This window comes from Ips typographus, linkage group LG6 (genome assembly GCF_016097725.1).
Source record: "Ips typographus isolate SLU linkage group LG6, UJ_Ityp_2.0, whole genome shotgun sequence".
Taxonomy (NCBI): Eukaryota; Metazoa; Arthropoda; class Insecta; order Coleoptera; family Curculionidae; genus Ips; species Ips typographus.
The window spans coordinates 4148842-4175807 of record NC_138427.1 but is presented as its reverse complement, the minus strand read 5'-3'; the positions used below and the strand labels follow the sequence as shown (position 1 = coordinate 4175807).

The 26966-nt window shown below is 32.0% G+C and overlaps 1 protein-coding gene across 1 annotated transcript in view; it reads left to right on the top strand.

The window, feature by feature from the left end:
* LOC145731200 (suppressor of lurcher protein 1-like) overlaps nt 1-26966 on the top strand; it is a 137080-nt gene that overhangs the window by 45702 nt on the left and 64412 nt on the right. The window contains exon 3 of the mRNA XM_081982866.1: nt 14247-14310. Within this exon, the coding sequence (XP_081838992.1) occupies nt 14247-14310 (64 nt within the window). The remainder of the gene's footprint in view (nt 1-14246; nt 14311-26966) is intronic.

The window sequence follows — 26966 nt, the reverse complement described above, 5'->3', positions numbered from 1 at the left end:
GAAATCAATCTCCTCAAAACTCTGAATAACTCATTGACTTAGTTTTTCTTTCCTGTTTACATGTGGCAAATTAACTATATCTAAGTTTCTCCTAAATAAAAATCTAATGATATACTACTAAGAACCGGTACTTTCACCTCCGGATACATTTCCAATTCTATTCAAGCCGTTTCTGAAGAAGCATTTATATCGAGCAAATTTGTCTTTAGTGGAAGTATGCACGGACTTTAAGCTATTATATTTAGCAGCAGCAGCACATTAACAGCTAATATGAAGCAAAACATAAAAAAATTACTGCAATTCATAAATCTTCAATAAATCATGATCCAAACAACCTGACTGTATAATATGCTAGGAATGAATCATTTACAATAAATATTTTGGAAATTTCTTAATAATTTTAATCTTTTCTAAGCAGGGTTTGCAATGAAAATCGTTTTCTTTTAACCAAGATACTAGTAGTGGAATCATAAGACAGCAAAGAACGACTATTTAGAGTATGGTGGTGCAGGGTTGGCGGTTTTTGGTGGATCGTTAATTGATACATGAATTTCATTCGATAAATTACTATTCACATTACTTATGTTAACTGATATGCCTCGTCGTGGTGGTGGTCTTGGACGTCGACGCTTTTTTGCTTCTCTAGGTTGACGCAAAAGTGTTTGAGGAGGTTGTTTGTCTATAGTTGAAAATTGTTTCTTCATTAGTTCTGAAGAGTTTAAAACATTCCAAGAAATTTCCAATCTTGCTCTAGAACTGGAATTTTCTAAAGTACTCTCATCGTCTTCTAGAAGTGTGTATCTATAGAGGTTAGTTAAAATAGTACAAATAAAACTTACTTGAACTACACTTTACATCACTAAGTAAAAGTATAAGAAATGTCAAAAATACTAAACAAAAGGCCCATCTACTGGAAAATAGCAGATTACTAAATCTCATCATGTTAACCGAGTTACCAACAAAACACAAGTGAAATATATACAATTGTATTAATTTTTATTAACGTTGACTAGCATTAATTAAAGTCAGTAATGATGTTTTAACATTGATAAGTAAGTTATTTCTGTTGCGATTACGAACTAAATAATTACATACAGGGTGAGGCCAAAAGACTATAAAAATTCTACAGAAAACGATTTAATTAATTCACATTTTTCACGTTTTTGAATATGAACTTGTCACAAAATCACAAACTTTGAAGAACATTTCTAACAATTTATCATCAGTTTATTGCACTTTCATTATCTTAACCACGTATAAACTTAAGGTCAAGTTTGTAACTTTCATAAATAAATTCGCAAAAACTCGTAGAGTGATTTTATACAGGGTGTTCAAGATCTGGTGATTGAGAATCTACAAAACCGGTTAAAAATAGGAATAAGTTGCGTTGCTGGTAACGTTGCTAAAATTTAGCAAGTATTTGGAAACGTATCATTTTGGCAACACAAAGTTTGGTAGGAATAAAAAAATTTCCATTTGGCAACATTGCAAAAGTCGGGTATAAATTAGGGAAAATGTCAGTTTAGCAAATTTGAATTTTTTTTTTTAAAGTGTTAGGAAGTGACAATTTGATAAATCAGTAATAAATTAATAAAAATTTTAGTTTGGCAGCATTGCAAAAATGCAGTAATAAAAAATGTTAAAACACTATTAAATAACAACATTGCTAATTATAATCCAGTTTTGATTTTGTAATGTTGGTTTGATTACCAAGTGCATAAACTTAAATTTTATCTTTCACTCAAAAATGGTGCGTTTTTTTAAAAGACTGCACTTTTGTGCTAAAATGAGGAGAAAGTTCAAAACTGATATTTTAAAAGTTATTTTAAATCATATCAAAAAACTAAAAATGCTGCCTTGAACTTTCTTTTTCTTTTAGTTGAAACACTTTCAAAAGTTTTTGTAAACGTCGTTATATTGTACTACATCCTGTATATCGTTGACAAACAAAATGTATGCACAATCGTTTTTTTGTTATCGTGAAATGTTATTAAATTATCGCTCTAATTACTTTAGTAAAGATATCTCTGTTACATATGATCATTATTATTTTAATGCGTCTCTTGTGCTATTTTAAAGTAAGTATTGTTTTATATATATAAATAATCTTTATTTTCGCAAGGAAAAAAGGCTATCGACTACTTGGTCTTTCTGCCTATTACTTACAGATAATATTTACATTTTTCTTATCTAAATATATACAGGTTACAGAGAAAAAAAAACAAAAAGTCATTCTAATTGAAATGTTCACATCGGGATTGTCTAGTTGGTTTTGTTAAGCAGAGTGAAGTAATAATATTCCAGTTGTATGGATTGTTTTTCCAAGTATTTTTTTTAGTATAATAATGGAAAAAACGTCATAAACCTTTTATTTTAAATCCATTTCTATTAGCTCGTCCAGTTTTTGATTAAGAAGCCCGTTATGTTCCTAATAGCCAATTGCACTAATAGGTTTAAGTTGAAGTTAAGTTATAAATAAGATCTTAAAAATCATTTATTATCGACCATATTAAGGCTCTCAAGACTTTTGTTAACGCAACTTATTAGCTTCACTTATTACTTAACCAAAATACATTTCTTGACCCTTTTAAGGTGGAAAGTTAATCCAGTTCACAAAAATGGGAACATGGGTGGATTCATGCCAGCTACAATAAGCAGATTTACATGCACCAAACCAAAGAAAACATGATGTAATGTACACTGACTGTGCAAAGGCCTTTGATAGGTTTAAGCACTGCTTGCTGCTTAAAAAACTGGACTATTTGAAGTTTTTCAAAAATGCTAATACTTTTGATTCGCTGAGCAATATGGGGTTACTGTGGTTGGGGTCACCATTGCTTTGCTGGAGTCAAATTTGGGATTTTGAGGATTAATTCCTTCTTCTTTACTTCATTTAAGATCTGCTTTTGTCAGTTTATTTAATTCCGTCAATGTTACTGAATTGTGGCTTTCAGCTGTTTTTGTTTTGAGTTTGATTTTAAAAATAACAGTTTTGATGAAGGTATTGCCACTTACTTACTAGTTGGAATTCTGGAAAATTTCATTTTTTCTTATCACGACATTTTGGGCTATTTAATATCCGGAAGCCACTTGGAATTCTCATTTTGGCTAGTGAACTCTGAACAAGTGTTTTAAATTTGTATGCCCCAAAAATAGTATATTATGTTACAAAGAGTAAAACTCTATCTGATCGAAGGAAACCTGAAAAACCATATTTTCAACTTTGAATTCCCCAAAAAACTCGATCAGTAAAAAGTAATCACAACACAAAAGTTACTGCAAGTTATCCACACAAACTGAAATGTGAAAAGAACCTGAATTTCACATACTATACACGAAATTGAGGTCAAGTAGAAAATTTAAACTATAACTATTTTAATAAAGTGTATCCCCCTATAATAAAATTTCACTTCTATGGTTGGTATTTCGGAATTTAAATCGACTTGATATTACAATAATTGAATAAATCCAGCAGTTTTGTCGGTCCAAGTTTCCACAGCTGAATATCAGCGAGTCGAAAACTTATTCAGACGAATACGAAAGTTTACTTCACCGATTCTCCGAAACTTTATAACCTATTGAGTTGGGTTAATTATTATTTATGGAATTTACTTTGTTGCCTTTTAGAATTTTGCCGTATAATATATTATTGAGTTCTGTTATTTTTTGTTGCTTTCCTTGAGAATAATATTAACTGTGTTTGAGAATATAATTAAACTGTATTTTTTATGTTTATATTCGATGAAAAGTAAAAAGGTATGGAAAGTGTTAACAGATAAAATGCAAATTAAATTTAAAGTAAAAAATTATTCAGCTAAAACGAAACTCTTTGGAAATATCGATTGGATACATAACCAAAAACTAAACAACGTTCGTAGAATAAAGAACAACCTGAAACCAGTTTGGCAAATTTTTTAAAACACCTTCGAAAAAATTACATATCATTTAAGGGTTGGCAACACTGTTTACTTAACGCAAATTTTTGCAACAAAGTTGAAGTACAAACGTCACTGAATATAAATTTTGATAAGATCGTAAAACAAACATTATATGAGAAAACTACATAATAGGCTTAACACCTAATATTATGAGCCATCTCTTCCACTTATATGCATGAACGACACGAAAATTCTCCCAACCTTTAATGGAACTACCACGCTAAGGATCTATTAGATGTGTTTGATATCCACTTTTCACTTGATAGCAAAAAGGTATAACCTAAGTATAGTTCCTCCTACATTTGACCCAGATTTTTGCTGAAATCGCGTCAAATGCTTTTCATGCAGCTACGATTAACTTGGCAACTGGTATATGGACGTTGAGCTTAATTTCCTGTTAAAGTGGAACTGCCATATATGTTTTCTTAATATAGATATTATCAACATGCTCCAACCCAGTTTTTTTAGGGTTTGCGTGCCTTTTACGGTTTTGCCTATTAATATTGACAGATTGCTTTGCTTAGATATAACGTGCGATAACCGAAAGCAAAAGAAAGTGTGTTAAAATTGTTTAACCTAATCTAGCAGTGTTACACGTTGTGACAAGTCGCTAGAAAAACCTAGAAAATATCTAACAAATTTTATTGTATACTTTTTATACGGCTATAATATTTTATTTGCTCGTTATGTAGATCAAAAGAGATTCGTTCATACATATTCAGTTACTTTACACCCTTAGTGTCACAAATTCACGACTTTTTCGAGGAAACTTTATAGCATCAAAAATTGGTTGTTTATAGCAAAATAACTATAAAAACAAAGCAAACCATCGTCTTTTGATCTTTGAGAAATTTGATGAGCAGGCGTGGGCAAGTAATGATATCGATGTTAAATTAGAAATTTGATACGTTACAAGTGTAAATTTAGAAAAGATTTTGCTTCTAAATCTCTTATAGGTTAGTGTATAAAACGTATATAGTATATAAACGATGTTAAAATTAAGTTTTTCCTTTATGTAGTCGAAGTGATTTAATAAATGGAGAATCACAATGAGCAATCAAACAAAGTGTAACAAAAGAAAGGAAATGATAAACACTATAAAAAGAAGACAAATACCAGCACCCGAGCCAGCTCTTTAAGGAAATTCTTCAGACAAAGTTTTATGGCACGATAGGACCCGGAAAACGTAGGATATAGTGAAAAACTTAAGAACATGGCTTTCTAAAACAACCACTGAATTCATTCAGAGCAACCGAAAAAAGGTCATCATAGCAGCATGATCAGCAAGAAGAACAGTCAACAAAATTAAATAGGATAACTGTTATCTCTCTGTTATAAATCTTTCTTAAAAAATAATTGTGTATAGCAAACGGCCTTTATCATAGCAAGACTAATAATGTGCAGAAATCCATATCTTAACTTCTCAATCTTCTAAGATTTTTAGAAAGCCTAACAAAAAAAAGTCCAATTAATGGGTTCTCTGGTCGAAAAACTTTATTTCCTGTGACTACCCTAAAATTGTGGGTAGATCAACCATCTTGCTACCATGATAACGATGCTATATGCCAAAAAAAATGTTGCAATGGCAAGTCATTTGCTACAAAGTTCAACTAACTTTCTCGTGTTATGACTGTTATGACCCAATAAAAAAAAAACAAAATGATGTAAAGTCACAATATTCCGCATCATGATTTAATTTAGATTCTAATTAAGTTTTTCTATGAAACTGTTAAAGTGCTTAAATGCAGAATTGTCATTTCAGAGAAGACATTTATGCAACTATCTCGCAAACTATTTGGACAAAGTTAATGCTTAAGTTAAACTGTAAGTAAGCAAATTTTCTAGCTTAATTAGGACAAATTTCTTATTCTACGTTTAACTTTCTCATATGTGAGTTTTGCGGCAGTATGCTCGGCTAGATAACAAAGCAAATTTGAAACGCAGAATGGAAAGGTATTTTAATTACTTGTACCAAACCAGCACAGAAAATAATGTTTCAATATTATTTTTGAGATGTTTAATTACTGAGTACTATTTTGCTCATTACTACAAAAAGTAAAATTACTCAACAACGAAGCAAAAATTTAAAAACATTTCCCTTTTGACACACTGTATAACATTTTTATCTTCTCTTAGCCCTTGATATAGGTATACCTCTAACAAAATTTAATGATCTCGTGATTTTTAAATATCAGTAGTTACTAGAAGTACAGAAATGGAGTACAGAAATAGAAGTGATAGTGAATTAAATTAACTGGAAAATTATAATTTGTGATGATGATAAGAATTGCGTGTGATGGGTGAACACATTTTGTTTATTTTTGTCATCCCTGTTTCATCAAGTAGTAGTTTTTAATCAAGGCATATAAAAAAATACAAAAATCATTTAGCTAAATATTTTACTTTACGTTCAAAATGTTCGCACTTTTCATTGATGCATAATTTAATTATTTTCAAACAATGCACTTTGATCGTCGTGTCAGGTTTGTTTTTAAATGCATATGCAACATTAGAAATTATTATATTATATTTAGATAAAGCAGCAAATTATTTTCACATATTAACACTACATTGTAAAAAAGCGACATCTTTGAAAGCGCACTAGGCCCTAAAGTTGCAAGAGGAAAAGAAAACAAAGAAGTGGAAAAAAAGCAGTAAGACGAAGAAGAAAAAGAAATAATCACTTTCCACACTTATGAAGAAAATAACCATATTATTACATTTTTATTTACCTACATCATTCAAATCTGAAATAATAAACTAATGATTAAAAATGTCTACATCAAAATGCTTTAATATTAAACTCCTTACCGACATTAGCACAACTGAACTATTGCATGTTACCGAGTAATTTAGAGAAATTTTTATACTATACTACAGATAAACATTAAATTAATTAGTTTTTGTATAAAACAAACTGTAATCATTTCCACTGCACGCTATTTGGCTTTAATTACCTGCGTTTGTGATCGCTAGTTTAATTTTGCTGTTTCGTTTATATAGCAAATCAGTAATATTTTGCATACAATATTGGAGCTTATGCAGCAGATTTCTGTCGAATAAACATTTTTTCTTCTAATCGTTGCCAAAGTCAGTTTGTAATTGGTTTAATTGACTCTCCCTCGGTCCACTTTTTTACTTTTGACACGTATCTGTAATTCCGCCAACAAATTTTCGTTCTCGTACACTGCTCATCTCCCCAACAGATCAAAGCGAATGAGTTAAAAACACCGCTAAACATTTACAAACCGCATTAGGGTCGCGTTTGAACTTTTCCTATCTCTTTCACTCATACTTTTAATTTCGCCTTTTGCGGGTTTATTTAGGCCCTAGAGAATTCCAATTTTCACTTTGTTCCACTCTCAAACTAGAGTTAATCTCGTTACCTTAGAAATACAATTAGACGACCAGCGCAGGCAAACTTTGTGTAATTAACTAGTACAGTAGTTGCTGGAAAAGATCTCCAGACTGTGGGTATCGTTTATTCGTTTAGCGGACTTTTTGGTTTGATCGTCTAGATAGATAGAGTTTTCCTAATTTTCTTTGAAATCTTTTATTATATTATTAGACTAGAGAACGTGGAATAATAATGAAAGGTATACTTTAAATTGAATCAGCTGACATTTTACTCAACTACCATCTCAGAATGGAACCAATATGTTTTAAGCAAAGTTGTCTTACCAATGAGCTTTTTCAAGTCACGTCACTTTTACTGATAATTCGGATAGATGTTAATTGACACACCACGTGACTTTCTGCAAAATGCAATCAAAAAACAAAACGACTTACGATCACAGTTTTCACGTCAAAATTTGAAATTAAACTGTATTATCACGCTCTTTTAAACGACACCATTAAATAAATTTGGGGAATTAATTTTGTGAACCCATCATAGCCCATTTCGCACGTTCCCCTCCGCTTACCGCGTCTTACGTTATCCGAATTACCAATACGCTCCCGCCTGTTTGCATACGATGCGGCAAACTTTCCAGATTTATTAATTTTCCGCCGTCTCTCAAAATTCAACACCGAAGCTCAGGTATGTAAATGGCGGCCCTCAAAACCGCGTTGTCGAAATTGTCAAAAGGATTACCGGCTCATTTTCGTCGAACGAGTCGCGAATCTGTTTGCTTAAATGTAGATTTCGTTTTTCCGGTTCTCGGTTTTGGTTGGCTTTTCGTGTAATTGCCCCCGAATCTACATATCACGTAATTTATAATAGAGTTTTCTTAAGCCACCTCTATCATTATGATAACAGGATTCTTATGAGAGTAATTTGTTTCACGTGGATTAAAGTAAAATGATCATGAAAGTAACAAAATAAACTTCTTGTATGACAGCCTTTCCAAGTTATCCTGTCCTGTGTAGTTTGTATCCAATGTCGTTGCCACTTGCCACTCTCTTGATATCTTTTTTCCTCTCTTGGTCTGCATATTGTGATCTTCATTATCCATCTTTCTTTGTCGTCTTCCTATGTGACCCACCCACTGCTATTGCCTATACGTGCGTCTTCTGATATCCGCGTTACGCATTTTATCTCTGAACAAAATTTATAACATGGCACTCTCCTTTGCTCTTTTTAAGTTAACGAGGATGCTTTTATCCTTTAGAATATAATGGAGCTTTCAAATGGCGCCCATGTCCAATGACCATTCTTTCTATGTATTTCTGCAGACTCGTTGACATTTTGCATAATTTGACGTTCTGTAATAATATCTGTTGTTGTGTTGCTTATTTTCTTAAGTTAATCTTTAGTCTCACCTTCTTTGCTGCATTGTTAATCTGTTCCAACATTTCTCCAAGTTCATTTTTAACATCACTCGGAATTAACACTATATCGTCTGCAAAGCGCAGGTTGTTTAGGTAGGATTCGTCAATTTGTGTCATCTTTTTCTTCCATGATAGTTCCTTAAAGTCGTCTTCCAATGATAGGGTAATTTTGATGATATTGGATCTCTTGGATTTTAGAAGCTTCCGACATTTCCAAGATGATCCTAAAAGCAGTTGAGCAAATTTTTGTTCCGTTAATGGTTTTGGGAAATTTTTAGAGATATTTGGCGATTCTAGAAAGGTTTTCAGTAGAATTTTGCAGCCTCTGGCAGTGTCAAGATGATTTTAGAATACTTTTGCAGTTTTTAAAAATGTTTGCCTTAAGACACTTGTCTTGCCTCTGACAATTATTCGGATATATTTAGAGTAGTTAGAATGAATTCTAGAGGTCTCTGGTAAGTAAAAAAAAAGTGTGAAGGCTTTTGGAAATTACTGGGAAGTATGCAGTAGTATTTAGAGGTCTCTGGCATTTCCAAATTAACTTTAGGGGCTCTGGGCTCTAGTTTTAAAATATTCTTCTAATGTTTAGGACACTTGTAGAGGCTTCTGACACTTTTTGAAAGGGGTTCAGTAGGATTTAGAAGGATCACTAGCATTTTTTGCAAGTTTTTCAGTAGGTACTTTGACATTTTTTTTGTGTAGGACACTTATAGATACTTTTGGCTGTCTCAAAAAGTGTTTCGACTCTAAAGGTCTCTAACATTCCCAAATAGATTCTACTCCATTTTCAAAGAACCATAACAATATTTTTTGATTAAAGTTTTTCATTCAGTTCGAGCCAATTCAAAGAACCAATTCCTTTTTTTAAACAAAACAACACAAATGGTGACCAATTTTAAGTAAATTAATGAAAATGAACCAAAAAAAAAAAACTAAATTTTTATTGTTTACTTTATAACTGATGGTAATCTATTACAGTTATTGCCTTTTTAAGAATTGGATTGTAGCCTCTACGGAATAGTAACTTTCTGCGACCTGAAAAAATAATTTCCCGAAAAGTTTAGTTTGCTATGAAACTGGAATCAAGGTGAAGAGCGAATAAGTTTATCGAATAAACGGTATAGGGGATTTTCAATCCGAATTTCTAAAGCTTGCTGAGCTTTATAAGCACTTTAAGGAAACTTTCGGTTGCGTTATCGAATTTACGAATTTGGCAATATTACAGTTTGAGTTATTGTTTATGTATGAGAAGGTAATATGATGGTTTTTTGGTATAGAAAGAGACACATTTTGATTCCTGAGCCACAAAAAACTTGTTTCTGTTATAGAATTTGACTGTATGTATCTTAAGCACCATGGGTCAAAAGTTGCATGATTTTTTAATTTTTTAGTAAATTTTTTTAACATTTTTGTTTTTGGCACTATTGAACTCAAAAAATAAACATAAAACACCAAATACTTTCCACGTTAAAGAATAAGTTATATTCCATCGGGCTGCGTTTTGTGTCTATCCGGCCTGAATTGGATTTAACAGGAAGTTCGTAAAAACCCATACAAAGCATCCATCTATATTCTATACCTATTATTTATATAGCGTTCATCGTTTCTTTCTTATTTCCGTTTAAATCGATATATTTTCTTCTCTTATTTTTTTGTACAAAAAAAATTGTGCTACGCTTGAACAAAGCAGTATTTTCTTTCAAACAAAAATAGGCATTATTTCTGTCCCACTAATATTTATTAGGTGGTTTTTCTGTTTGTAGAAAGTAGATGTATGTAATTGAATGGTTTTCCCTCAGGTTCTCTCGGTTTCTTTGAGATCACCTCAGTAAAAACATTTACAAGTCAATTCTTCAATTAGTTGCTATACATATCACAGAGTACCAGAAGATACGCAAAATATCAAATGGTTATCTAACAAATGACCAATTTTTAATCTGCAAGATTATAATATCCTTGGAAGACCTTAATTCTATTATAATAACATGTAATAAATAACTCAAGCATTCTGTCAAAATTATATTTACTTCTCATGTGTTATAAATTAATTACCTATAATTAAACTATGTTTCACGAATATTTCATCGGAATACAGTGATTGATGAGGTAATTACCAATCCTTCGGCATGTCGCTTGATTTACATCCTACCAACTTAACAAACAGCTCCTGACAACCAACTTTATTAAACAAGTTTATACCAAATGTTGCCCCTAGATTTGAGTAGTTACAGTCTAAATCAAAAAATTCAATTTTAAAATTGGTTTCATTAACTTGAAAACCTTCCGAAACTTGTTCTTTCTATATGCTAAACGACAAACTCACTCTTACGAAGCGATGAATAAGCTAACAAAATGGATTTAAAAGTCGGATTGGATTTTTTATATTAGAATGTTCCAAGACACGGGATTAAATTTGTACTTTTGCATTGTAAAGTTCCCGCTCGCTAGAAGATTTTAATCGAATCCCCGGAAGTGCCTTACTGAAGCTAGCTTTCTTGCAATGTATGTCCTCCAGTAAACTGAAAATGGTGAAATTAGTTTTGCTATTTTCCTTTTGATTTCCTTAATTTGATCACGTGGTTTGACCGAAGGCTGTAATTTAACCCAGACATTATTTAAGGTTGTTGGAAACATCATTTGTTTCACTTCAACTCCAAAAACCGCAAACTTCCAAATTATAGTATGAAAACCAGGAACATCAAAATACAAACTTTTTGGCGCTGACAATGCAAGTTTGTTCCATACGAAGGAACAAAAACCTAATTATTGCGACGTCATATTTCCCATTACGAAAATAAAAGGGTTAAGCCCAGACCTCGCTAGAAAGGATATTACACAAAATTCAGTATTTTAGGCTCATTCAAAGCGTACATATACAAACCGTCATGTTACTGGATAGAATCACAAATGGGACAGTTTAACCCTCCGTAACAGTTTGGGCTTCGAAAAGTAACAGTCAACCGAAAATTAGAAACACGTCATTCCGTGACATGGTGCATTTAGATAAAAAAAGACACTTTATAGAGTGATTTCAGGATGCTAATATAAAGCTCAGTAGTTAGTCAGATAAAAAACTAAACTAGCATAGTTTAATTAAATCAAATTACAATTTCAGAAAATTTGGTAAAGAAAATAAGGGTATTGACCGACAAAAGAATGCCTGAAATACAGCTAGTCCAAGGAAGATTGTTAGAAACATAGTTTTCTAGTAGATGGCTGGCTAAAACACAATTAACTTCAGAAAGAAGAAAGAGATAAATCTTTTCTGCAATTAGACTGAACAAGATTTCTACTAAATGTTACGTCATTCCATATACAGGGTGTCTAAAAAGTCTGGAATATTGCAAATATCTCGAAAACTGCTGATTTTATTTTTCTCAAAATTTGCGTCTTGTTAAAGTAAATAACAGCGCATGACGTGAGGGTGAAATGAGGTTCGCAAGTATACAGGGTCAGTCACAAAGTATACCAACTTTCTTAATTCAAACCTAACACACTGTATATTACTTCAGATTTTAAGAGTACTTATAAAGGGCAATTCAACGATATACGATTTTTTTTTTTTTTGTTTTTTTTTTTTTGTACCTACCTATAACAATGATAGGTGTAACAATGACAGCTAACGTCAATATAATGTTAAATTAATTGGCAAATTTTCCTATTACTTAAAATGGTGTTTTTGAGTGAGAAGGAAAAGACTGACATCTTAAGTATGGTGGGATATGGCGACCGTAAGAGAACGAAAATTTGCCAATTAATTTAACATTATATTGACGTTAGCTGTCATTGTTACACCTATCATTGTTATAGGTAGGTACAAAAAAAAAAAATCGTATATCGTTGAATTGGCCTTTATGAGTACTCTTAAAATCTGAAGTAATATACAGTGTGTTAGGTTTGAATTAAGAAAGTTGGTATACTTTGTGACTGACCCTGTATACTTGCGAACCTCATTTCACCCTCACGTCATGCGCTGTTATTTACTTTAACAAGACGCAAATTTTGAGAAAAATAAAATCAGCAGTTTTCGAGATATTTGCAATATTCCAGACTTTTTAGACACCCTGTATATATATATATAAACAATCTTTATTTTCGATAGAAAAAAGGCTATCGACCACTTGGTCTTTCTGCCTATGTTTACAGTGGGATTTTTTTATGGTTTTAGTATACATGTTAACTTATTTCTAATTATTTACAATTTATTTACAAAAAAAAAAAAAAAAATCTTAGTTAAAGTGTTCTAGTAGGGTGGCAGTGGGAAAGAGGTAACGGGATTGTCTGGTTTGTCTTGTTATGCACAGTGGGTTTATTATTGTCCAGTTGTTTGGATTATTTTTCCATTTGTTCTGTAGTTGTACGTCATTCCATTTTAGTTTGATTTACGCTTTATTTCTGATGGTCTGAGACGTACCCTGGACACGTAGCTCGATGTTTGTAGACACCATCAGCTTTCTTAACTTTTCGATGAACATTAAAGTTATGGTATTTTTGTTAGAGAGTTTCTATCTCTTGACATTCTTTGATAAGCCATACTTTCTTACAGCTTCTCTAATTTTTCTTCCATTTTCTTTTAAAAATCTCTGTATTTGATCTGGTTGACTGTTTTTTGTACTTGTCTTTTCTTCATCATCTGAAGGATCTCCTCTGTCATCCATGATCTCCCTTTTAGTGTTTTTTGCTTTTAGGTATTTTTCACTGATTGTATCACCATGTAGCTCTTTTCATCTGTTAAGCTTTTCTTCTATTGTGTTTGTTATACTTGTGCCTCCGGTTTCAAGAACCGTCTTGGCCAAATCGTGCTCCACTTGTTGTCTCATTGGAGGATCTTTCAATTTTTCATATTTTCATTCCTTTCTTTGTACTGTCTTCCATCTGATTCTATGTCTGCTCCTGGGTAAGTTTTAACAGACGTAAATCAATATGATTTCCGTTTTCCAGGTGTAAATTATTCTTGCAGGGAGATTATAAAAGATGTTGAGGATAACTAGCTGTTCTTCGGTCATTTCTTTCTCCAAGACCATAAAGACCTATAAATTCGTCTGACCGCGTCCTATTTCCGCATTAAAAATACTATGATCCCCTATGCCAAATCGCGTTATAAGGAAAGTCCCAAAAACAACAAATCGTTCCATGTCAAGTTTTGTGGATAAAACCTTTGCGGGATGTTTGTAAGCGTGTACACGCTACTTGACTATGCATTCGTCGAGGTTTTGTCTGTATAATTACATCTGGGATATCTAAGAGCTAATCTCTTCCTATTCTAACGAGGGAAATTTTCAAATAAATTACATGTAAGCATTATAAAGGGATTATGTGCCGGAAACAAATTTATTACCAACTGGAGACACAGTTTCACCGAATGGGTATATGCCCGCTTTGATGATGCTGAGCCTCGGTTAAAATATTTTATATAATCTAATTATATGTACCTTTTGTGGATTTAATGGCTGTTTGGATGAAATTATTTTAACCTTTAATTAGGTTATGTTATTTCAATTGCATCATATATTGATATAATAAATTTGTTTATTTCAGGCACCATTATTTCTTCTGGTTCTGGAAATAACATTCATTGTTGTGGGCAACGCAGTTCATCCTGGTAAGTACACACTTTGTTTAATCAACTTGACTGTTTTTGGAACAATTCCAGAAGGCACGCGTTTAAAAAGAATTAATTTTTGTTGAGACCCTTCGATGAGTGAAAATTATCGCTTTTTCCATTTCAATTCCTTTCAAGCGCGCACTTCCGTTGGCTGTGGCCTTTTCATGTTTGCGTTTTCCATCGCGAAATTGAATTTACACAAATTGCAAAGCAAAGCTTCGATGCCATTTTATTTTTCATTCCGAATCGTAATTTTAAATGTCTGAGTGAAATGTTGACTTTTGGAACGCAAAGTCTCCGCTCGAAACCCCGAAAGCGGGGGGCTCTTTTTGATTTTCCGCATCAAACGTGCTTTCATAAATAATAAGGCCGTTTTCAATTTAATAAACGTTATTGCTCTTGCATTATTTATGCTTAGTTGAGAGTCTCGAAAAGTCAGATAATTAACCCTATTGTTTGTTAACTTAATATTCGATAGTCTTTAGTGATGAAAAAATAAAGATTCAGGACGAATTATGAAAAAAATGTGTCAAGACTATTGCATTTTCTTTTATATTAAGTAATGGGTAGGTTGCCTGTGGTAAATACTGTGTAGATTTTTATTACTTTGATATTTACCTACTTGGAATTATTTAAATGAATGACTACTATACATGAAAGTAATTTATATTTTGACATTTCCCACCTAGTTTATAAGCTATGCCGTATGTTTCTTTATAATATGATTGAAATTAATAGTAGGAAATAGACGGTCTGTGCCTGAAAGGTAATTTAACCGACTAATTTTGCACTTCTGCTTTGTCATGGTTTAGCAGGATATTGATTACATTCCACAAATTTGAGATCAAACCAGAAACTTTTATTATATTTTTTACTAATTATTTATTTCAAGTGTTATGTAGGATGATACATTTTGAGATTTTATCCACAAGCACTGTTAAAATAAACGAGTACTAACATGTTGAATTTAACAACTCCTACTCTCGATCAATGTGTATTTAAAAACACAATGGGGATTATGTTAAATTCTGAACGCGATTTCAGATTAAACCAAATCGCATAACTGGCAGATTTTAAAAAAATTGCCTTCGATTTTCAAAGCTGTCGAATAATTGGCAAAGGACTCATTTAAATCCGCAGTCGACCAGTCATATTCAGGCGAGTCGAACCATTCAAACGCAAGCTGAGCTAATCACTACAAAAATCCAATGCAAAAGAGTCGCTTGTGATTTTCAAATAACGAAATTGTTGAATATTTCAGTTTCAGGGGTTTTCTTTCACCCTGTTTTAAACAAGAGTTTGGTTTTAAGTTGGGGCAAATTCAGTTTATGGCAACGTAACACCAAAATTGTGTATACCTATTCCTATTAGCGTCCACACTCAGGTGCTGAGGTGAATTATAATTCAAACTACTCTAAACATGTTTAGCAGTCGTCATGACATGTTTAGTAGAACAATTAATTTTACTCCAATTTGCGACAACCATTAAATAGGCTCTTTCATATTATAGAAATGTCCGATTTAAATGCTCATTGTCGTTAAATATAAATCATATTAGCATTTCATATAAACTGATAAACGTTAATTTAAACTGAGTATATTTGCCAGGAACTTTACACTATAAAATTAAAATATCAATAAAGTAATAATAATATTTTGAATTAAATGACTCTATATTGCAAAAAATTTGCAAATAAACTGTCAAGTAATAAAGAATTGTCAAATTCTGCTTAAAAGTTTAAAAGATATAATAATAAATATCCTCTTTCTGCTATTTAGTCACTTCTCCCAAGTTGGTTTTATGACTATAAGAAGTTGGTATTATTTAGAATTTTTTTAAGGTAATAGAATAATTTAAATAAATACACTTAAACAAGCGATATAAACACTAATCAGATATTTCACTATGCTCTTTTAAGTAGCAGACACTTTGAATACAGCTTTTCTGGAAGTCTTTTTGATTTTATTTTGTTAGTGCGTTTCTTTCCAAAATTTGACAAAAGAACAGACATCTCAGTAATTTAAAAGATATGTTTTCATAAAACTGTGTTAGTGGATATTTTTTGCAACTTTTTACGATTTTTTCTGAAACTGATTATAAAAATAAATTGACAATTCAAAAGAACACTATACAGAGTGTCCCACGCCAAAAGATATTGATAATAGTAATAAAAAATATGGGTTGCTATTTAAATAATTGAAATTAATCCTCTTTGTAAATGACAATTTTTTTTTGACCACCCTGTATGCAAATGGATTTTTTACAATACTACAAAATTCAGTGCAAAGTAAGTTGCCCTTAAAACCTTAATCAGAAAAATGTTGAGTAATGCCACAGATGGCATTTTATCTTAAAAACTTTAAATATTTCTATACAGAATGGGCCAAATTGGGGATTTTTGACCATAAATCTAAAATTCTACAGGGTGATATTTTATTTATAGTCAGACTCCATGTGACCATGGAAAAGTGTTTTTCACGACCTACTGACTGCTTATTTGCAAACAATCAATTCCATAATTCCGTCTTTTTTTCTAGTTTCCTAGAAATTTTGGTTTTTTCCGTTGAAAGAACATAAGGGTTATCTCACTCACCATGTAGAAAGTCAGTGTATAGCAAAAATCTGGCATTTAACAGTTAATCATTTCAATGTCAGTCATTTTGTAACAAAATTGAAATTTTTTTCATTATCTTTATCAAGTAGATAAACTGACTCACTCTGTATATTGTTGCTCTTAGAATTTATAGTATTTTCTAATGGAACCGTGTATTCAAATTTAATTAAGAAAATTAATTAGTAATATTTTTGTATATTGGCAAACCAAATATTTCAAAATATGAGGTGATGCTTGAGGCACAGTTATTTAATGAACCAAATATATTATAACCTAATATTTTCAATTTTATAAATATTTAGTACTTCTATTCCACAGTTTACATGCCACGCAATTTTTGTCAACTTATGAATATTTACTGAATTTATCCCATTTATTGGTTGGTAAAATGCTGTAATAAAATCACCAACCGAGCTGAAAAAATAAAGTTTAGTGCCAAAACACACAGGCTTTAAAGAAAATTAATAAATTTATTATTACAGCATTATGTTATGGTAAAATCAAAACTTAAAGTAGAAATCTGCAAAACAATAACAGAGATCTAAATTTTGTTACCACAAATCCCAGATAAACTCTCTGCAAAGGGTTGGCTGGTTGTTTGCCGGGCTTTGGGAACTCGCTGCAAATTTGATAAATATTTGTGTTAGTGAGTCCTTTGATAGTTAGTTAGGATGGGAGGCTTAATTGTGTTATTATTGTCTGCTAAATCAGAATTGATGAATGATGTTTTGATGGAACAGTTTTAATGGCTTCAGTGTTGGGTTTGATTACTTCGAACAACAAGATAGTATCCATTTCAGATCGGTTTGTCAGATAACTACAGAGAGTTACATTTTATGTCTATAAGTCTATTAAAGTTTCAGGCTTTAACTGTGTGTTTGTTTTTGCTGGATAGAATTGAAATTGTCTGTCCAAATCGGATTCATCAACAAAACGACAAAAAATTAATTTGTCCCGACAGTGTTACCTCAGCAGTATATTTCCCGTAGGGTTCAAAGTCAATTTGAAATTCCAGTTTTGCATTTTAGCAGATACATTGTGCGAGCTAAAAGACCCGACCATGTATATTAAATAAACTCGGAATTTTTCATTATGTGATGTGTTGCTATAGGATCGAAGAATTCCTTTCACATATTATTTTCAATTCTAAAGACATTGAAATAGAACCAAATTGTGTTGGAAACTTGTGACCGACTTGAAGGAATTTCTTTCATTTTGTTATAAATATTTGATACAAGTAGTTCTGGTGGAGTAGTGATCAATTACTAACTAAGGATTTCTCAATTTACTATTCTCTGTCATTCAATCAATCTAGTAAATTGTGCAGCCGCTGGCTTTGCTCAAGTTCTATTGAACGTGATAATAGATATTAACGCAGCTTAATTTAGTGAAGTTCTCTATGGGTTTGGGAGTCATTATATCATTACTTCAGTGCAATCTGAAGCACTGTTGAAAACCAGAATTAGTTATAGTTTAGCTATGCACCTTGTGTAATCATTCAATTAAAATCCTATCCAATAAATTACTTGATGACTGTGCCGTTCTAAAAATGCACTGTAGAAAATCGCAAACGCCAAAAATTAAATTAATTTTATTCTTTCGCGTTAAACAGCAAACGGGTATAAAAAGCATTCTGAAAAATTACAAGCTATGCACTTTTTCTAGCAACTTGTTAGTGTCTGCACAATTTGTCCGCTTTTATTTTTGTCCCCACGATAGCTGCATAAAAATATCATATTTTAAATTACAGCATATTTGCACTTTGCCCGGAATGGTATTCGCCGGGAATTATAAATTGAGATTTATATGTGAATAACGCAATAGTTGTTGTATTGCAGTTTTCCCGGATAATAATCAAGCTTTTGAATTTTTCAACGAAATAAAGACCACAAGCGTTTTGAATAAAAACATGCGACACGCTAATGATATGAAATTGTGGTTTTGTGTTGTAGGAATATATGGAAAATTACTCTTTTGTTGTTGATTCGAGATATTAACCGCTTTTTTTATTAATTGTGCTTATTTTCTATGCATATCACGATACTTTTTGTTAAAAGTTCACACAAGCGACTATTTAATTAATATCAAAACTCGCAGCCCACGTTCCGTTATAGTAAAAGTTACAAAGACAAGTTAACATCTGGAGACACTGTACAGACTTGTTTAGGTTTCAAAAATATTGAAAAAAAAAGTTTCAAAACACACTTTCTGTGACTAGAATGTGACACTTTTTTGCTTCAGAATAAATGCAAAGGGCGAAAAAACACTTTACCCTTAAGTAGCACATATTGTTTTGTATTATTTTATAACCTATAGCTTAACTATCTGTGCATACGGTAATTACGCAAAAACTAATTTAAACCTAGTTTTTTTAGATTTCTTATTTTAGTTTTCTTACTGTTCTTGATACTTAATACTAGTGATGGGTAAATTACCGGTAAAGTGAGTATTTTACTTTACCAGGAAAATTTGACCGGTAAATTACAAATTTCTGTATCAAAATTTTTCTCCGTGGTTGTACAAAATTTTGTACTGTTTTCTCAGGTTATTGAATAGAAAATTTAATGTGTATTCCTAAAATGTGCTTAACAAAGGCAATTTCTCACTCCAAGTGGGTTTTACTAGCCATTTTGTCCTTTACTGTCCTTTCAAACTGTGTTTCTGTCACTTTAAATTTTGACACCGCTTTTCTTCCTGACTGTGTTAAATTTTATAGTGTTTTTTCAGGTTATTGGATAGGGAAGTTAGCGAAGATTCTAAATATGTGCTTAAAATAGTCATTTTATTACTCCAACTGGATTTTACAGGCGATTTTGTCGCCTTGCTATTGCCCTTTCAAACTGTGTTTCAGTCAGTTCAAAACTTGACTCCATGTTTCTTCCTGATTGGACCAAATTTAATAGTGTTTTCAGGTTATTGGATAGGAAATTTGATGAGGATTTAAAAAATGTGCTTAAAACAGTTATTTTCTCACTCCAATTGGGTTTTACTAGCGATTTTGCCCTTTCAAACTGTGTTTCTGTCAGTTTAAAATTTGACACCGTTTTTCTTCCTAACCATACTAAATTTAATGGTGTTTTTCAGGTTATTGGTTAGAAAATTTGATGAAGATTTAAAAAATGTGCTAAAAACAGTTATTTTATCACTCCAATTGGGTTTTACTAGCGATTTTGTCCTTTCAAACTGTGTTTCTGTCAGTTTAAAATTTGAACCCGTTTTTCTTCCTAACTGTACTAAATTTTGTAGTATTTTTAAGGTTGTTGGACAGAAAATTTAATGAGGAAATCCTCAAGAATATACTTAAAACTGTAATTTTTTCACTCCAAGTGGGTTTGACAAGCAATTTTGTCCCTCACTGTCAAACTGTGCTCAAAAGTTGCAAAAATCAAGGTTTAGAAAAGCTTTCTTGCAGTATTAGATACAAAACGTGTTTTTGAGATCTATGGCAGTTATTTTGACAGTGGTCACTGTCTAGCCAAATTATCCTCCAAAAACTCGTGATATCTGTCACTAATATCAAAACTGTCAACATTTCAATAGAATTTGCAAGAATTACATTTATCACAGTTTTCTTACTGTTTTCGAAACAAGATGTTTTTCTGAGATTTATGACAGTTATTTTGCTAGTTGTCAGTAAATTACTGGTAAATAACAAATTGTTTAAATAATAATATCTTCACATTCGCATTATTTATCTGATCTCAAAAACATATTATTTGTCATAATTTATCACATGAAATAATATAGAACAGTGACAAAAAGCTGAAAACGCTACTTTTTAGAAAAGGCTACGTTTTCGTAAAAAAGTTATAAGATTATTACAGAAAAGTTTTACTTCATTTATTTTATTATGATAAACCAAAATTCCTGAAAGAATAAATTACCAATCAAAACCTTTTATTCAGTCTTTATTTTTCAGGATTGTATTTTGACAATATTGACCGAAAATGACTTTAGTGAAATTAATGACAGCCATGACAGGAAAATGATATCTTTCAAGCAAGTTTTAGTTTAATTGGTCAAATTGGAATTTACTGGAAAAACTGGTAAATGTTACACTGAATTTTACTTTACCTTACCGGTAAATAACTGGTCACGGTAAATTTACTCCCATTTTTACTTAATACTAAATATATCACTATTTCATTTCACTAATAATAGTTTTTAAGAGAAAAAAACATAAAATACATAATAAAATTTGCCTTAGAACTTGGCGAAGTTTGTTATCTATATATTACGATAGTATTTTTTTAAATTAAATTTCCACTAAGGCAGCTAGGGTAGTAAAACTTTAATCTAGGTTTGACGCATTTAAGTTGATTTAGGCAAATGCCCAAGATAAGCTTTTCTATTCTACATATTATGTTAGGTAATGTTGCTACTTGTAAGATATGATATAGCAAACATGACCTACTAATTATCTATAGGGTGGTTTACTTCAAATGTAAACATGCAGGAACGATAAGACATGCACCTTCATGTGTGTTTAACAAAATTGGACTTTAAAATGCATTGACAGGTAGTGTATACAAAGAGCTCAACAGTAACCGTAGCAAAAATAACCTAAAACCCCATTTGTTTAAAAATCTCAACAACCAATTCATCCAAATGTCTAGTTTATTTTCTTATGCCAGTAATTAACTACCCTTTATCTTGTACATACTGTATAACTAGATTTGTTTGGCTGAAATCGTGTTTTCCTCTAACTATATTTAGTTTTAATGTTTTCCGCATCGTTTTTTTCCAGCGAGATTTTCCAATTTACTTTTACGCTTTTTTGTCGTACCGTTCAGGTAATAAAAAACATCTGGTCCTGATGGATTTTCGCTCTAATTTTTCAGACTACGAAAACTTTTACCATAAAATAAATGCTTCAATTTGTCGGCCAAGGTTTTACGATCCAGTTTGCGAGACGTTGCCGCTGATAAAACGTCTTTAATCTAATTATTCCGCAATAAATAACAAAAACTTGATATATAGGGGACGTCGATAATGAATTTAGGAGAGCGCATCGGTAATTCACTATCGTGCGAGTTTTTACCGCCTTCTATTAATTGGAAACGAAAAAAAAGTGCGAAAACGAGCCTTCCTTACGTTTTCCTAACTTTAGCACTTTATCTGGATTACATTTTCGGCAGGCATCATATCTGAGAGTAATTTCGCGTGCAATAAGCGATTATATCGGGAGAATCGATGCATATTTCATTGGGAGATTAGTGTATCTCGGAAACCATAACTCCAAATATATATTGGTTAGCTTGGATTACCTCCAGCTGAATTGGCTGTATGCATTAACAACTTCAATTTTACCCTTGATGGAACTTCTAACGAAGTGCAATTCGAAAAGCAATTAGATAATGGTTGACCACTAATAAACATCAGGCTGCAGATATAGAGACAATTATGCGATTAGCTTGAATATATGTCGTCCGTGTGAAGGTATTTACCATTGAGTGCCATACAGTGGAACTTGATAATTGTTGTAGTATGTACACGTCACATAAACATATATTTTTGAAGGAGTTTTCTTGGAAAAAAAAACAGTAACAAAAGTTGTTCTAATATTGCAACTCAATTGGAATTTTGTTTTTTGAAGAAACAACACTGTAAGTAGTCTTTACAGCTCCATAAAGCCAAACTTAACAGTTTTGACGTTAAATGACACTTTTATACTTTTTTTGTTACGTGACAACTGTCGAAATCCGCTCACCAGTTACCTGAAACTATAAAATAGAAGGATCTTCTAAACTGAGGTAGTATAGACCAAGAAGACAAAAGTTGGCAACAGTTAAAGAAATAGTAACGCATGCAAAGATGAGTTATTAACTAATTTCAACAATTCAAATCGTCATTCCTAGACAAAATCATATCTTGTTAAAAAAAAAAACTGAAAACGTCCTACAGACTTTGTGCCGAACTTGTAACAAGTCTTGTATCTTTCAAAGAACATGTTACAGACAAAAACGACTAAATTCTCTTTTGCTGAAACCACTGGAAAGGCTGGTGGATGGGCATAACTTACAAGTTTTAATTCTGTGACCAATAACATACAAAACAAGTAAAATTGACAGACCTCCGGCTCTAGATGATCTAAAGAACCTGTTTTCAATCTCCATAGAAAACAGGGAGACCGCTATAGCTAATTTTTTGGCCCTCAACAGCTTCTTTCGCAAACTGTTTTATAAAACAGGAGGGTAATAGCAACTTAGAAGAAACGATCATAAAGGCAGTAGTGAGAAGGGAATCCAGCAACTGGGAGGTCCATATGCAGACGATCTAACGATTGTAGTTGGAGGTAGATTTGCCAGAATTTTTTTACAGAGAAACCATTGGGAAGTCACAAAAGTGGAACTCTTGTGCAAATACAAAAAGTTGGCAATTAACCCTAAAAGGACTATGATCGTTTCATTTAGTTAAAAAATGGTTTCAACAGTGCTACAACCATTACTCCTATATAAACAAGAAATACTCTTTTCCAAGTAAGTATCGGAGTTATGTTTGGCAAGAAACCAGGGCTTTACACACCCTCATGATCACAAGTACAAAGATCAAAACATAACTAATCAATAGTGTGGTATCCAAAAAATAACTTCAAAGGTTAAACTTTAAGGGATCCAAACAGGCTAATAAAGAGTTTTTAAAGTGTCTTAACGTTAACTTCCAAAAATTTGCTCAGTTTTCGTTGTTCTGACCAACATTAAATAGAATAAGGTGTTTCTTAAAACTTCAATGTTGCCTTTATCAGTCTAAATATCATTAAGGTTTACTCCTAAAGTCAACCTATACAAAGTTAGCTTTCTTTTCTAGATCTTTTCTATGTCTTGGTAGTAAACAAACATTTTTCATTTGGCAACATTTAAAATAGCGCCTCTCAACTAAATGGCAGGTTGGAAAACGTAACGTAATTTATTTTAATACTAAAATGCAACCTTTTAGCGAAACACCTTTTACATATTAATGCGTATACTAGAAAATTTATCTTAATACGAGATGCAAAGAATGTTCCACAAGCATAAGGAACACTACACACGTACGTTTTACATACGAGTATACATTTCAAGTAGAAGGCAAGAATAAGACATATTTATTTATCGTTCTAATTCGGAGAGTAAATTGGTGTAAGGAGCGTGCTTTTAATGGTTTTTAAATGGGAGCAAATAAAAAGCTCCCAAAAGTGAAATAAACCGTTCGCGAGGTATAAATCAAGTTTACTTTTTAGCTCGCCTTTAGAGTGAAAATTCTCACTCTAAGCAAAATTTTCAGTTTAAAAGAGAAGTGCAATATGTCTCTCTTGGGCTTTGTGTTCCACGATAAGTAGATATTTATTTGATACTGTTGTAGGAAAGTAACAGCTACGTTTATGACATGTTCGGGTATTCATATAAAACCAAAACTTCAAAAAGTATAATAGGGAGAAAAAGTAAAGTTAGGAATAAAATGGGAGGGTAATTGATTAATCCAAAGCCAACTTTTATTTCCGCTATTTGCGCGGATGTCTCGCCTCGGTAAAATTGGGCTTGACATTTTGGTTAAATTGACTAAAACTTGGGGTAGGAAAATAGCGAGCAGGGTTTATTACGGGACACGGAACTAAACTAGAAGAAAAAGCACACGAACGGCACTAATGAACTGCCAATATTGGATTGAATTTTTCTATTTAGGCTCCCGTCGAACAGATCTACTACGCTTCAATTTCCTTTCGACTTCTTTTTTTCCTCTGTCGAAACAATTTGTTAAATGGTTACTTTTCCTGGCAGATTAATTGAAGTCTACTTTACGGCTTTTGAACATAATGACTAATATTAGAGCGGTGAAGAAGATATCTCTGTGATTGATGTTTATTCTTGTACAACTTCAAAATACTTATACCATACAACTTGATTCACTTGTACACCTTGATTGATGTCTGAGATGATGATTAAAGTAGTAAAAACATTCTGAACAAGTTGCGTAAAATGTTGTTTTTGATTAATTCACATTCCTAATCTATAATGCCGACAGCAGATACCCTTTCAGAATCAGGGGGTAATTGTGGTTCAATTAATACTACAATCTACAATCTACCATGCATACAAAGAATACAAGCAAAAAAGCTGATCAGTCTCATCACAATTGATAGAAATGCTATTCGTCGACGTTCTGCATTTGGTAAATATGCTTCTACTATCTATCCTACCCCAAAATTTGCTTATAAACAACAGACATTTCAAACTTTCTAAAATTTTGTAAGTTGTGCAGTTGTGTCAATTTTTTCGCTGTTAGTACAAAATGATCATTATACTTGTCATTGACGTTTTCAGTACAATGCAATAAAAACGTCGTTAGAATAATAGTTTGGGGATATTTTGTATACAATACAAAAGAAATCAGTTTAAAAAATAAAATAAATCAAACAAATTTTCAGCCTATTCATTACAATTTCCATACAAAGAATCGATATTACTTTGATTTAAAACAATACAATATAATATATTTATTTGAAATTACCTAATGTCATCGAGTATCATTGTTTAATAATTTTAGGCGTAGAAAGCTGGCAAATTGTTCCCTAAACAATGAATGTTCCATATACATATTGCGTATTGATTAAAATGTTTGATGAATAAGCCCCGGCTAAACTTTCATCACAGTTATTTGAGGAGTGTGGAACAGAGCAAAACGAACCTGTTTATTATACACGGCAGTGCTAAAATCGAGAAGTAAACAAAAAAATGTAGGGACATCCCAGTTTTGTTTACGTAACGTGAGGTCGTAACAATCCAATTGATTTCCTGGCAGCCAAAGCAATGGAAAACAAATCTCGTTTATGGAATGATAAACTGTCTTTGTCTGATCAATAAATTCCAGGATATTTCTGTTCCGAGTGCGATATGCACTTTTGGTCAGACATTGTTTTTGGTAATTTCTATTTTTTACAGTCTAGATAGAGATGGAAAATTTGTGGAGGAAACGCCAGAGAATTTACAGAATATATTATGAGAGTTGAAGAAAATTATGAAGAAAAGTGGACATCAAAAGCAACAGTTTAGGCAATGGAATTTGGACTGGAAATTGGAACTACTTTACTACAAATGTTGGAAAATACTTTATAACAAATGTCACCTGCCAATAATCCATACTGTAAAGTGTCATAACTCTAAAATTTAACGTCACAAATGACAAATTTACCTCCATACCGTTTCATATAACAATTTGACATTTTACAGTTTTACGACACTGTTTAATAAGTTTTGTCAGCTGTCAGGTGACTACAAGCCTGTCATTAAACATCATAGCTAGTTCAGTTCGTCAAAGTGGTTCACGTTTGAGGAGATAATCACCTTGAGCCATCTGTAGTGCAGTCATAAAACATTCAATATTTCCAGACTTTTTTACTATAAAGACGTCATTTGGTAATAAGAGCCGTAACTTTTCAAATACCAGAGCTTAGGATAAAAGGTCTCGTTACTCATAGCGATGCGGTCAATTAAAAAGAAAATAACGACCGACAGAATTAAAGAGTAGAACGGCTGGATCGTTTAAAGCGCAATTAATATTTGAGGAGATAACGACGATTGAGGTACTCGAGATAGCGAAAATTGCCTGCTAAATTAGAATAATCCAGGTTTACTATTTAATGAGTATCTGGTGGCGGTTAATATTGCAAATTAATATCCTTCGGCAATAGTCTGAGAAAACTAATCAACTCTAAATATGGAAAAATATTTGCGGGTTTTAAGTCTTTTAAGCTTTCGTAAATTTGTTATTCCAGTATCACATTGAAATGATGAGATGAGCGTTTTAATTAGTTTTCTCGAGAATTTTTTTACTAAATAACTAAGAAAATTTTTCTGTAATTTTGTATTCAATTTAGAAGCTTTTCGTCTCTTGTATTTTTTCGTATCTGTCGTCGTTTCTAAGTTAACGACAAAACAAAATTACAAAAACATCTACCTACGAAAATGAGCTTAGTTTTACTGTAAATTTTATTTGACTGGTACAATATATTTTTGAATTTTGTCATGTAAAGTACAACTTTTCAAAACTGATTAAAGTAAC